The sequence below is a fragment of the Orycteropus afer genome, unplaced genomic scaffold, assembly GCF_000298275.1.
Source record: "Orycteropus afer afer isolate SDZICR_OR568_19922 unplaced genomic scaffold, OryAfe1.0 scaffold00612, whole genome shotgun sequence".
Classification (NCBI taxonomy): domain Eukaryota; kingdom Metazoa; phylum Chordata; class Mammalia; order Tubulidentata; family Orycteropodidae; genus Orycteropus; species Orycteropus afer.
In genome coordinates, this window is record NW_006922199.1 from 1,267,694 (window position 1) to 1,279,403 (window position 11,710).

The 11,710-nt window shown below is 41.9% G+C and overlaps 1 protein-coding gene across 1 annotated transcript in view; it reads left to right on the top strand.

Moving 5' to 3' along the window:
- Positions 1–11,710, top strand: part of MYO7B (myosin VIIB) — a 151,072-nt gene that overhangs the window by 87,141 nt on the left and 52,221 nt on the right. The window contains exons 16-18 of the mRNA XM_042783052.1: positions 3,686–3,838; positions 4,585–4,683; positions 6,205–6,299. Of these exons, the coding sequence (XP_042638986.1) occupies positions 3,686–3,838; positions 4,585–4,683; positions 6,205–6,299 (347 nt within the window). The remainder of the gene's footprint in view (positions 1–3,685; positions 3,839–4,584; positions 4,684–6,204; positions 6,300–11,710) is intronic.

The following is an 11,710-nucleotide window of genomic DNA, read 5'->3' on the forward strand; positions in this document are numbered from 1 at the left end:
CTGCCTCGGAAACCCAAGGAGGGGTTGCTATGAGTCAGGGCCGACTCGACGGCAAACAACAACAACAACAACAAGCTGACCCAAGCCTGATCAGTGTTCTGCTGTGGGGGCACCTCCCTGGGCCCACCCTCTTATGGCCCTAATGGACTCTCTGCTCGGGTTTCAATGGCACTGGCCATGCCCATTTGCATCTAGCCAACCCAAGTTACAGATAAAATCAGGTGCTGAAGGTAGATCCTTGGGGTGATTGCTGGTATGGTGGTGTGGTTTGTCTTCCTCCTTAACCCAGGGAGGTCTCTAATGGCCTTTCTCCTCTGCGTGTCAGCACTCCACAGGATCTTGTTATTTTTTGTCCCCTTGTCCCTTTCTCTTTTCTAATTCAACTCCCATGAGTTTGGTGCACTCTGACTCAGTGAGGTTTTCAGGGCACCAGAATCCCTAATTCAAACACTGCACCTAGTTTTTCAAGCACTAAGATGCTAGAGGGAAATAGCATGGTGATTACTGATGAGACTCCATTTTGAATCAGTCATATATTACCATATTTTTCATTTAAAAATACCTTTAGGTTTACAGTCTCTTCCACTATCTTATGACTCTGGTTGCATCACTTTCATGGCTCTTTTCTTAATTCTTTATCTATTTTTTTAGCTTTTTTCTTTTACTAATACTTTAGTTATATTATATTTTTTTCTTCCTGTATACAGACTTTCTTTCTAGTTGTCTCTGGTCCTTTAGCTACTTACATAGATCTTTATTTCAAATCTCATTTTTGCCTTTCCTTCTCTAGTTCTCTTTGAACTGTAGAAATATTTATTTCTGTTTCTCCCTTAAATCATCTCTCCTCCTTTGATCTTAAAGATACATTTTGGAAAAACTAAAATTTAACAAGAATTAGCAAATAATCATGAACTTTGGAAAACATTTTCTCTTCCAGCCTGTCAGCTCTGGAGTTTTAGACTCTCCTTTTGATTTGTTTTTATATGTCTTGTCTATGTTTCTACATTTTGTTCATTAGAAAATAAAAAAAAACCTTAAAATAGGTTTAACATTTTTAAGTTGAATAATTTTCACTAGTTCATAAACAAATAGATCTTTTCATTTTATTATACCTTATCTATTATAACTTACCCTTTTATTATAACTTATTATAAACCATATTTTCTTAGCTTTCAGAGTTTCTTTTTCTCTTTTTCTTATATTTTAACCCTCACTCAAAATGTTAACTAGCTGAATTATTTCCTCTAAAAAGGCATTTTCTCATTTAAGTTTATATTTGTGTTCATAAATGAGTTACAAATCCATCAAATAAACCTGCTATAATTTTTTTCATAATCCAAAACAAATTCATTTCCTTTCTTTTTTTATTTTTTTGTTTGTTTATTTAGAGAATCGGATCCTTAGCTGTAATATTTTAGGTTTTCTTTTCCTTTCTGCAGAAAGTTTTTTTCAAGGAGGCGTTTTGGATTTATTAAATTTGTTTGTGACTTCAGAATACCAGTTAAAATCAGCCTTCCATTAGGGCTATCTAGTCTTAATATTATAGTATTTCTTTTTTTATTTTTCCTAATTTGCTCTGTAAATAAACAATCTTATCTTAAATAATGAGCTTTATTGAGGCCTCTGAATTTCCAAATCATCTTAGTTAAGTTGATTGAAAGATTTAATGAAACTGAAGGCCTGAGGACTGAATAAGTAGGTATCCCTGCTGAAGGAGGTGGGAAAGCTCCAAATTGTTGTCTTAAAGACAATGAACAACACTTTTGGTTAATCTGCAGAACGAAGATCTAGAAACCCCTTACTAGAATCCATGGAGCCCATTATCTTCAGTATCTCAAATTTTGAAATTGTGACTGCTCAGTGAAACCTAGTTTCATTTTTGACCAGTCACAATGACCTCAGTGTGGGACCTAGTCTAGGTTTAAATCTCCCAATCCAAACCCAGTCCAGAAGAGAAATACAATGCCAGACCTAGTCCAGGAGAAAGACCCCAATTCCAGACTCAGTCCAGGAGAAAGAATTCAACACTAGACCCAGTCATGGAGAAATACCTCACCCAGTCTGGGAAAAACACCTTGATACTGGACCTGTCTGCAGTTATGACCCATACCAGACCCAATCTAAGAAGAAGGTTAAGATTCAATGCCAAGTTAAATGCCAGACCTAGCCCAGGAGAAAGATAAATAGTTTATCCCTAATATGCTGTGCCGTAAAGAGAGCAGACATCAGCCCAGGAGTTCATTTATCTTAAAGACCTCAGATGTCTGGGGGAGACAGAGGGCTGAAAATTGCTCATGTGATCATCACGTGTTACCAACAGGCCAGGGTCATCAGGACAGGAAACTCTGAACCCCACTTCTGACACCAGAACTGTTAAAAACAGTAAGATTTTGGCTATTAAAGAGATCAAGTATTTATTAAGAGTGAGAGAGAAATAAAGAGGGTTGCAAATGGGGAGTCAGTTCTAGAGAAATTCTTGCAACTATTGCAAAGCAGTTTTTTGCTTATATGTCATTTATAATCTCATGATGAAAGAATGAATGTACAGCTGGGGTTTTTAAGGTTTTACAGTAGTGCAGAATAACAAATCACATGGAATACAGAAAATCTTAAAGGTACAGGTCTTGGGAAAGAGAAACTTTTAGGGTAAACATCTACTGTCTGTTGCTGATAGATGAAGTTGGTTTGCAGGGTTATATTTAATGACAAGACACCTAGAAGTCTTGCAGTGTAGTCTAGGCTTCTGGGGAGTTGTTTAATTCTAAGCCCAGCTCTGTGCTTGCTGACTTCACACCACAGAGTTGTGTTTGGCCATGTGGCTTGTTTACTCAGCAAGCCCTGGAATATGGCCCAAAGCCTTCTGCCCAGGCCCACTCCCTTAGCCTTTGGAATTGCAGGATGATGGAAAAGTTGGGGGTATGGTCTACAGCTGATGCCAGAGTTCAGTGGGTATCTTATCTCTAAATGGAGCTAATTACTCATTACGTGTGACTACTGTGAAGATTAAATGAGAAAAGCCTAGCCCATGGGCTAAAACTAAACCAAATGCTGCTATCAAGTCAATTCCGACACATAGAACAAAGTAGAATTGCCCTATAGGGTTTCCAAGGTTGTAAATCTTCACAGAAGCAGACAGCCTCATCTTTCTCCTGTGGAGGAGTGACTGGTGAATTCAAACTGCTTACCTTTTGTTAGCAGCCTAATGTTTTAACCACAGCACCACCAGAGCTCCTGGCTCATAGGAAATAGAAAAATGGGAGCTAAATGATTACCCAAGGTTAAGCTGTTTTTGGCCCTGGAAGAAGCAATGTTCTTTGGAATCACTGTTTTGGGTGCTTAAAACATTTTAAACAAGACATACACAGATAAATTTTGTATTTATACTTTTCAAGATATATTTATCTTGCAGATAATAGAATCATTTCATATTCTTGTGGTCATAGTTTCATATCAACCTGTATCTGCTTGGAAACACTTTGAGCACTTTTCAGCTACTTCATCCAGCTATATCTCTTCAAAATATAATTTGAATTAAACCAAGAATGTGTTATTTCTGCTTATATTTTGGAGCCTGCTAAATATCTCATTGGGCAAGTGACCCACTCTGTGGCTAGAGGAGGATGTCAGGGAGGGTGGGCTTTCTGTCTCTTCCAAAGCCCTCTGATCTTGCTCCTTCTGTATGCAGCTCTTCCACCGGGAGCTATGCATTAAGCAGCTGCGCTACTCGGGCATGATGGAGACTGTGCAGATCCGCAAGTCTGGATTCCCCATTCGCTACACGTTTGAAGAGTTCTCTCAGAGGTTCCAAGTCCTACTGCCCAGTGCCTTGAGGATGCAGGTGTGCACTTGGCCCCACCTACTCCACTGCTCTGAAGAGGAGACTACAAAACCAGGCTAATTCTTCCCTTCTCCTGGTCTCCTGGCATCATCACCCCCCAAATTCAAGGTCCTCCTGCTATTTTTCTGATGCCCAGGGTACCATTTAGGTCTACCCTCTTGGGACACTAAGCTTTGAAATTATCCCTGTTCTCCCTTTTTTCAAGTCAGGCATCTTATCTCTTAACTTCTTGTGGCCAGTACAGTAGGTGAAGGGCAGGATGGAGTCTAGACCACTGCTGGTGGTGGAGTAAGTTCTTTCTAGGTTTTTCACTTTTAGAGCAAATACTCTTTCTTAAATGGTAGGCTGTCAGGGGATGAAGTGTGACTGGGTAGCTAGTAGGGACAAAAAGTCCTCATCTTCTTCCTCAAACATCAGTTATCTGAAATTTGATCTGGCCAAGGGCCAACTGTTCAACACCTTCATTAAGGGCCCAGGTCCCAAAATCAGTGAGGCCTGAGTGCCCATGTCATCCATGAGGCCAGGTACTCATCTTGGATTTGCCTTTGATAAGGTACTCACTTGTGTCTATGCCCTGGTCAAGCAGGAAGTTTGGTCAAACTGGGAAGTTTGTGGGAGGAGAAAGATATAGGTCCATTTGAGACACTCAAGGAGGATCCAGACCCCAAAGCTGTCAGAGGAGTCTCTCCAGCCTGCCTCTGGAGTCTCAACTCCAATTGAACTGGCCCACTCTGTCTCCTTGGCAGCTTCGAGACAAGTTCCACCAGATGACCCTGCAAATTGCTGACATGTTGCTGAGGACAGACAAAGACTGGAAAATGGGAAAGACCAAAATTTTCCTGAAGGTGAGACCCCAAGGAACATGCTGATCCCCAGCTCCTGGGTCACCCCACATTGGGCCCAGGCCTTGGCAGGCAGTCTTTGCTCACTTGGCCTGAGACATTCATGGGGCACCTCAGATGTAGAAAATCATGCCTGGGGGAGTGAGGTGTACCAAGGGGAACCTCTGGGAGAGGTTCAGTAGGCCCCATTCCTCCCAGAAGTCTGGGAGGCCTTCTCAAAGAACTAGAAGACTGAAGATGAGGAAGCTACAGAATGAGAGCAAGGAAGAGCTCAGGAAGGCCTCTTAACCTCCTGGAGCCCTAGTCCTCTAATAAGCCAGGAGAAGCCTAGCTTTCCTGGAGTCTGGAAGGCTCCCCTTGCTTTCTCCACCCCACCCTCTTAAACCAGTTATGTAGGGGTACATCTTATGGCAGACTTGCACGTGCATCACAGTCCTACCAACAGCAGCAACAACTTACAGGGAAGGCTCAGGCTGTGTCAGAGGCAACCTCACAGCTGACTGGCCCCAGGCCCTCCCAGGAGCACCAGTGGTGGGTGGGGTCAAAGAGCCATCTGGGAAAGAAACACCATGTTCCCTAGGCCTTGAGTAGGGTGAGCAAAGGAGGAGGAAGAGAAAAAAGAGGTCAGCGCAAGTGAACCAGCAAGATGCTCTGCCAGTCTGGCCACCCCCCTCAACCACATTCACACTGTTCCCTTCAGGCAAGGTTGTCAGAGGAAGGCAGCAAGAGGAGAGGGGCCTGCACTGGGCATTGAATGGTGACAGTTTTTGGAGGGAGGCTATATGGGCAACTTTGTTCCTATAGCCTAGAAGGGGCCACCTCCTTGTCCATTCCCACTCCCAGTCTAGCTGGTCTTTGAGGCTACAGCTGCATCCCCATCCCTCTCTGTGTCACCAGTGCTCTCTCAGGATGTGCTATGAAGAGGCTCAATCCTTGCTTGATGGAAGCATAATGGAGGCAGGAAGGTCATGTTGACCTGTGTTAAACAAAGTTCACAGCTTGTCCTCAATTCCTGCCTTTGAGAAACTGAAGGGAACCTAGGGAAAGCATGAGATGGGCTGAGAAAATCACAGTCCAGGGATGAATAAGACTTATCCTCTTACATCATGGATCCTACTTATAGGTTGTTTATATTGAAACAAGAAGGGGTCTGTTATATAGTAGAAAGCAAATTTCACATGAATTTTGGGAAATAAAACACAATTCCAGGGAAACTTTGTGCTCATAGGGGACTGCTTTATTCTCCCACTTCCCCCATTCTCCAGAGCAGAAAGGAAGTTTGCCAGACTGAATTACCAGGAAGAAAGAGTTGAAATAGGAAGTTCTTAGGTGGAGGTGGGGAGTATAGCTGGCAGCTCCCTTCCATGAGCTACATCAGAGTCAAGTTGAGGCTCCTTCCTCCTGCTTGCCTTCCTGTGGGGATGTGCAGAAGTTTGAGAGGAACTAACTTCAGAGACAGAGCCAGCCCCAGGCAAGGGTCAACGTGAGAGTTGGGTAACTGTCTGATGGTTCTTCTGCTTGCAGGACCACCAAGAAACTCTGCTGGAAGTTCAGAGGAGCCAGGCCCTGGATAAAGCAGCCATCAATGTCCAGAGGGTCCTTCGGAGCTACAAACACAGGTGCTGGCACTGCCCTAGCCAGCCCTCCTCTCCCAACAGCCACCCTCCCCTGTAGGCCTGAAGTCCAGCAAACTAGGGCCACATGCTCTCATGCTGGTTCTTCCTCAAGATTACTATAGCACAAGACCTCCAAGGACCCCTGGCCTGCATTGCAGCCTGTGTAGGCCAGAGAATTCTGCTTCATTATTTGATTACTTGAAGGGAAAAAACAAGATCCTCTCATTATGTAGCTAGAGATATAAGCCAAAAGAAGTATCAGCTCTAGTCTCAACTATACTTGGATGTTTTACCTCAAGAGCCTTAGAGCATGTGTGAGTTTGGGTTTAGGAAGTAGATTTTTTTTTTGAAGGAACCTTGGTGGCACAGTGGTTAAGCACTCAGATGTTGACTGAAAGGTCAATGGTTCAAACCCACCAGCTGCTCCATGGGAGAAAGATGTGGCAGTCTGCTTCCATAAAGACTGTAGGAAACCCTATGGTGTAGTTATATCCTGGTCTATAGGGTTGTTATGAGTCTGAATTGAATCAATAGCAGTGATTTTTGGAGAAGGGAAAAAAACAATTTTAATTGCATTCATTAATCAAAATTCAGAACTTTGATTTGGTCAGTAAGCAAGTAATACTTGAATCTCATTCAGATTTAGCAAATGAGCAATGATTTTGCCTCACTCACCTTCTTCATGTCTGGAAGGGTCTTCATGTCCCTGTCCCCAGTGCTCTCCTCTCTGCTCATCACCAACCATACAAGGCCTGGAAACTTAGAAATGAGAACACAAGAGTAAAGAATGTGGTCACTGAGAGTAGGACCGTGAGATAGGGAGGGGAACACACTTAGGCCAGTGAGCTGAAGAGGCAGCACTCCTGGTGGAGATTATAGTAATAACAGTGACTTCATACTGCTGCCAGCATCACACTGAGCAGTTGCATGCAGCCAGAGATCCAACATGATGCTCCTCACCACTAATAAAATTCTTAGTAAAATATTTTATTTTGAGATAATGGTAGATTCATATCAGTTATTTTTGTGTGTGCTTTGTTTTTTGGTTTTGATGGTGAGAATACACAAAACAAAACATTGGTCAATTCAGTATTTTCTATATGTATAATTCAGTGTCATAGATAACATTCTTCATGTTGTGCAACCACTACCACTATCTTTTTTCCAAATTATTCCACCACCATTAACATAAACTATTGCCCCCTATGCAAAATTTCTCTCTACCCATCCATAAAACTCAAAAACTCACTGTCGTCTAGTCGGATCCGACTCATAGTGACCCCTCCTTGGGATTCCAAGACAGTAATGCTATGGAAGTAGATTGCCCAGTCATCCTTCTGAGGAGGGGCTGGTGGGTTTGAACTACTAGCCTTCTGGTTAGCAGTCAAATGCCTTAGGCACTATGCCAACAGTGTTCCTCTATCCATCCTTGGTAACCACTAATAATCTTAAGTTTCTATATATTTGCTTATTTCATACAAGTGAAATCATACAGTATTTGTCCTTTTGTGACTGATTTATTTTGCTCAGCATAATATTTTCAAAGTTCATCCACGTTGTGGCATTTCTTGCTATGGCTGAGCATATTCCATTGTCTGTATATATCCCATTTTGTTTATCCATTCATCTGTTGATAGCATTTAGATTATTTCCACCTTTTGTCTATTGTGAAAAGTGCTGCAATGAACATTGGTATACAAGTTTCTGTTTGTGTTCCTGCTTTCACTTCTTCTGGGAATACAGTATACCCAGAATTGCTGAGTCATATGGTAATTCATATGGTTCAACTTTTTGACGAAATGCCGAACTGTTTTGCATAGCAGCTGTACCATGTTACATTCTTGCCAGCAGTGGATGAGAGTTCCAGTTTCTCCACAAGCTCTCAAGCACCTGTTGTGTTTTGAGTTTATTTGCTTATTTTTAATTATTGCTATTCTAATGGAGTGAGGCAGTATCTTATTGTAGTTTTGATTTGCATCTCCCTAATGGCTAATGAAAAATCCCTGGTGGTGTAGTGGCTAAGGGCTCAGCTGCCAAATGAAAGTTTGGCAACTGGAACCCACCAGTTGCTCCACAAAAGAAAGATATGATAGTCTGCTTCCATAAAGATTTACAACTTGGAATCCTTATAGGACAGTTCCTATACTCTGTCCTATAGGGCCAGTATGAGTTGGAATTGGCTCCACAATGAGTTTAATGGCTAATAACAACGAGCATCTTTTCATGTGTTTCTTGGCTATTTGAATATTATTTTTGATGAAAAGTTTGTTTAAGCCCTTTGCCCAGTTTTTTATTGGGTTGTCTTTTTGTTGTTAAATTGTAGAAATTATATGTATATTGGAAGCTCTGGTAGCATAGTGGCTAAGGCACTTGACTACTAACCAGAAGGCTGGCGGTTCAAATCCACCAGCCACTCCTTGGAAGGAAGATGGGGCAATCTACTTCAGTAGTGATACTGCCTCAGAAACCCAAGGAGGGGTCGCTATGAGTCGGGTCGGACTCGACAGCACATAACAACAACAACAACATATGTATATTAGATATTAGACTCTTATCAGCTATATGGCTCCCAAAAGTTTTCTCTCAATCTGGAGATTGTCTTTTCACCTTGCTTATAAAATTCGTTGCTGAACAAAGCATAGTGCCTAAGGCACTTGACTTCTAACCAGAAGGCTGGCGGTTCAAACCCACCAGCCACTTATTGGAAGGAGGGTGGGGCAATCTACTTCTGTAGTGATACTGCCTCGGCGGCAACCCAAGGAGGGGTCGCTATGAGTCGGGTCCAACTCGACAGCACATAACAACAACAACAACATCTTTATCTGTTTTGTCATTTGCTACTTGTGCTTTTGTCATATCTGATAATCCATTCTTAGAAACTAGGTTTGCAGACAAACCTCTATATTTTCTCCTCATAATTTTATGGTTTTGATGTTCACATTTAGGAGCTTTATCCATTTTGTGTTTGTTGGCTGCCAGCATATTGTCTTTACTGAAGTGTCTATTCAAGTCTTTTGCCCATTTTTGAATTGGGTTGTTTGTCTTTTTGGTGTTGAGATTTTGAAGTTTTCTATAGATTTTGGAGATAAATCCTTTGTCAGATATGTCATAGGCAAATGTTTTCTCCCAATCTGTAAGCTCTCTTTTTACCCCTTTGACAAAGTCTTTCGATACAGATAAAAATTCAATTTTTAAAAGGTCCCAGTCATCTAGCTTCTCTTCAACCTCCTGGGCATTCTGGGTTATGTTTGATAGTCTATTTATGCCATAAATGAGGGCTCCTAGATTTGCCCCCATTTTATCTTTGATGAATTTTATAGTTTTGGGTTTTACATTTAAGTTTTTGATCCAACTTGAGTTTGTTTTTGTGTATGGGGTGAGATATGGGTCTTGTTTGATTTTTCTACAAGTGGATATCCAATTTTGCCAGCACGATTTGTTAAGGAGGCTATCTCTTCCCCATTTAATGGGTTTTGGACCTTTGTCAAAGATCAGTTGTCTATAGATGGATGGGTCTATATCTGGGCTTATGATTCTGTTCCATTGGTCTATCTGTCTATCATTGTACCAATATCATGCTGTTTTGACTACTGTGGGCATATAGTAAGTTTTAAGATTTGGGAGTATGAGACATCCCACTTTGTTCTTCTTCTTCAGTAGTGCTATCCTTATCCAAGGCCTCTTTCCTTTCCATATGAAGTTAGTAATTGGTTTTCTATGTCCTTAAAAATTTTTGTTGGTATCTGGATTGGGATTGCATTAAGTGTGTAGATTGTTTTAGATAGTATTCACATTTTCACAATATTCAGTCTACCTATAGTGCCTAAGGCACTTGACTGCTAACCAGAAGGCTGGCGGTTCAAACCCACCAGCCACTCCTTGGAAGGAAGATGGGGCAATCTACTTCCATAGTGATACTGCCTCGGAAACCCAAGGAGGGGTCACTATGAGTCAGGTCTGACTCAATGGCACATAACAACAACATCCAAGAACAAGGCAGGTTCTTCCATTTATGTAGGTCCTTTTTTGTCTCCTGTAGTAGTGTTTTATAGTTTTCTTCATATAGGTCTTTGAAAAAAAAAAAAAGAAAGAAAAAAACACTTTTTTTAAAAATTTTAAGAATTTGTTTTACATTCAACATTACGTGTACATTTAGTTTCACTCCCCATTTATCATGCCCAACCCTAACCCAGTCTCCTCCCCTCTCTGCCCAGTAACCCTCCCCCTGTTCTCCTTATAGATATACACTCCTGTCTGTCCTGTAATACCTCCATGTGAAAGTTGCCCCTCTGGTGCCCCATGTTCTATTGCTCCAAGGGATGTATTTCCATAGAGTATGTGGGTGCGTCCCCTGGATTGAGTGGTCTGCATGTACATCTTCTTAACTACTGGGATGAGACCCAGCCCTTGGGAGTGAGTTTTATTCCAGATGCAGAATGTATTCCAGGGCCATAGTATTGGGGGCCTCACCAGACTCCATCCAACCTGTAATTCTGGTCATTACTGAGTTTTTGGATTTTGGATTTTGTTCCATGTTTTTCCTCCCACTCTATCCAGGATCTCTAGATTGGATCCTTTCCTGAGTGGTTGGCATTGGTAGCTGGGCACCGTCTAGTTCTTCTGGTCTCAAGGGCCATCATGTTGTAGGGCTGATTGCTTCCAAATGCCCTTGGTTTCCCCCCTCCCCCCACTCTTCTTCGCTTCCGATGCTAGGACACTAGGAGACCATTAGGTGCATCTTACACGACCACTTGAAAGCTTTTAAGACCCCAGTCACTACTCACCAATGTAGGATGAGGAACAAGGCTTTTATGTATTTTGTTGTGCCAATTGAGTCTGGTGTCCCCCAGTACTATGGCCCTGAGACGATAGATCTGTTGGATCTCTCTCCCATAGTATATGAGTGTCTGTGAGGGACTGCTCTGTGTCTGTCATGTGTTGTTTCTGCAAGGATTGTGGGTATTTTGTATCAGTGGTATCTGTGCAAGATTAGCCTCATCTGACTCTATCCTTGGTCTAGAGTGTATTCCTGTTCACTGACCCCCATTTGATCTTCTCAGATGCTTATGTGTTTATCTATAGCCTGGTGTTTGGTGTTAATGGTAATCCAGTATTGTGGGCAAGCTGGTTGGTATTAGCATCTGTCATCTATATCTTATGTGCACAATTCAGTGCCCTCCCTTTTCCTAGTGTTATCAGGGTGGTTACAGACTCTCTATACATCCCTCCCCTTACCCATCTCAGTGTATGGCCCCCAACTAGCCCAAAATTAATCCTTCTCCTTCCCTCCCCATGCCAGTAACCTACAAAGTGAATTCCCTTTCTTTCTTTTCTTTTCTTTTTTTAAATTTTATTTTGATTTGGGTGAAGATTTACAGAGTAAATTCACTTTTCATACAGCAGTTCACATAATA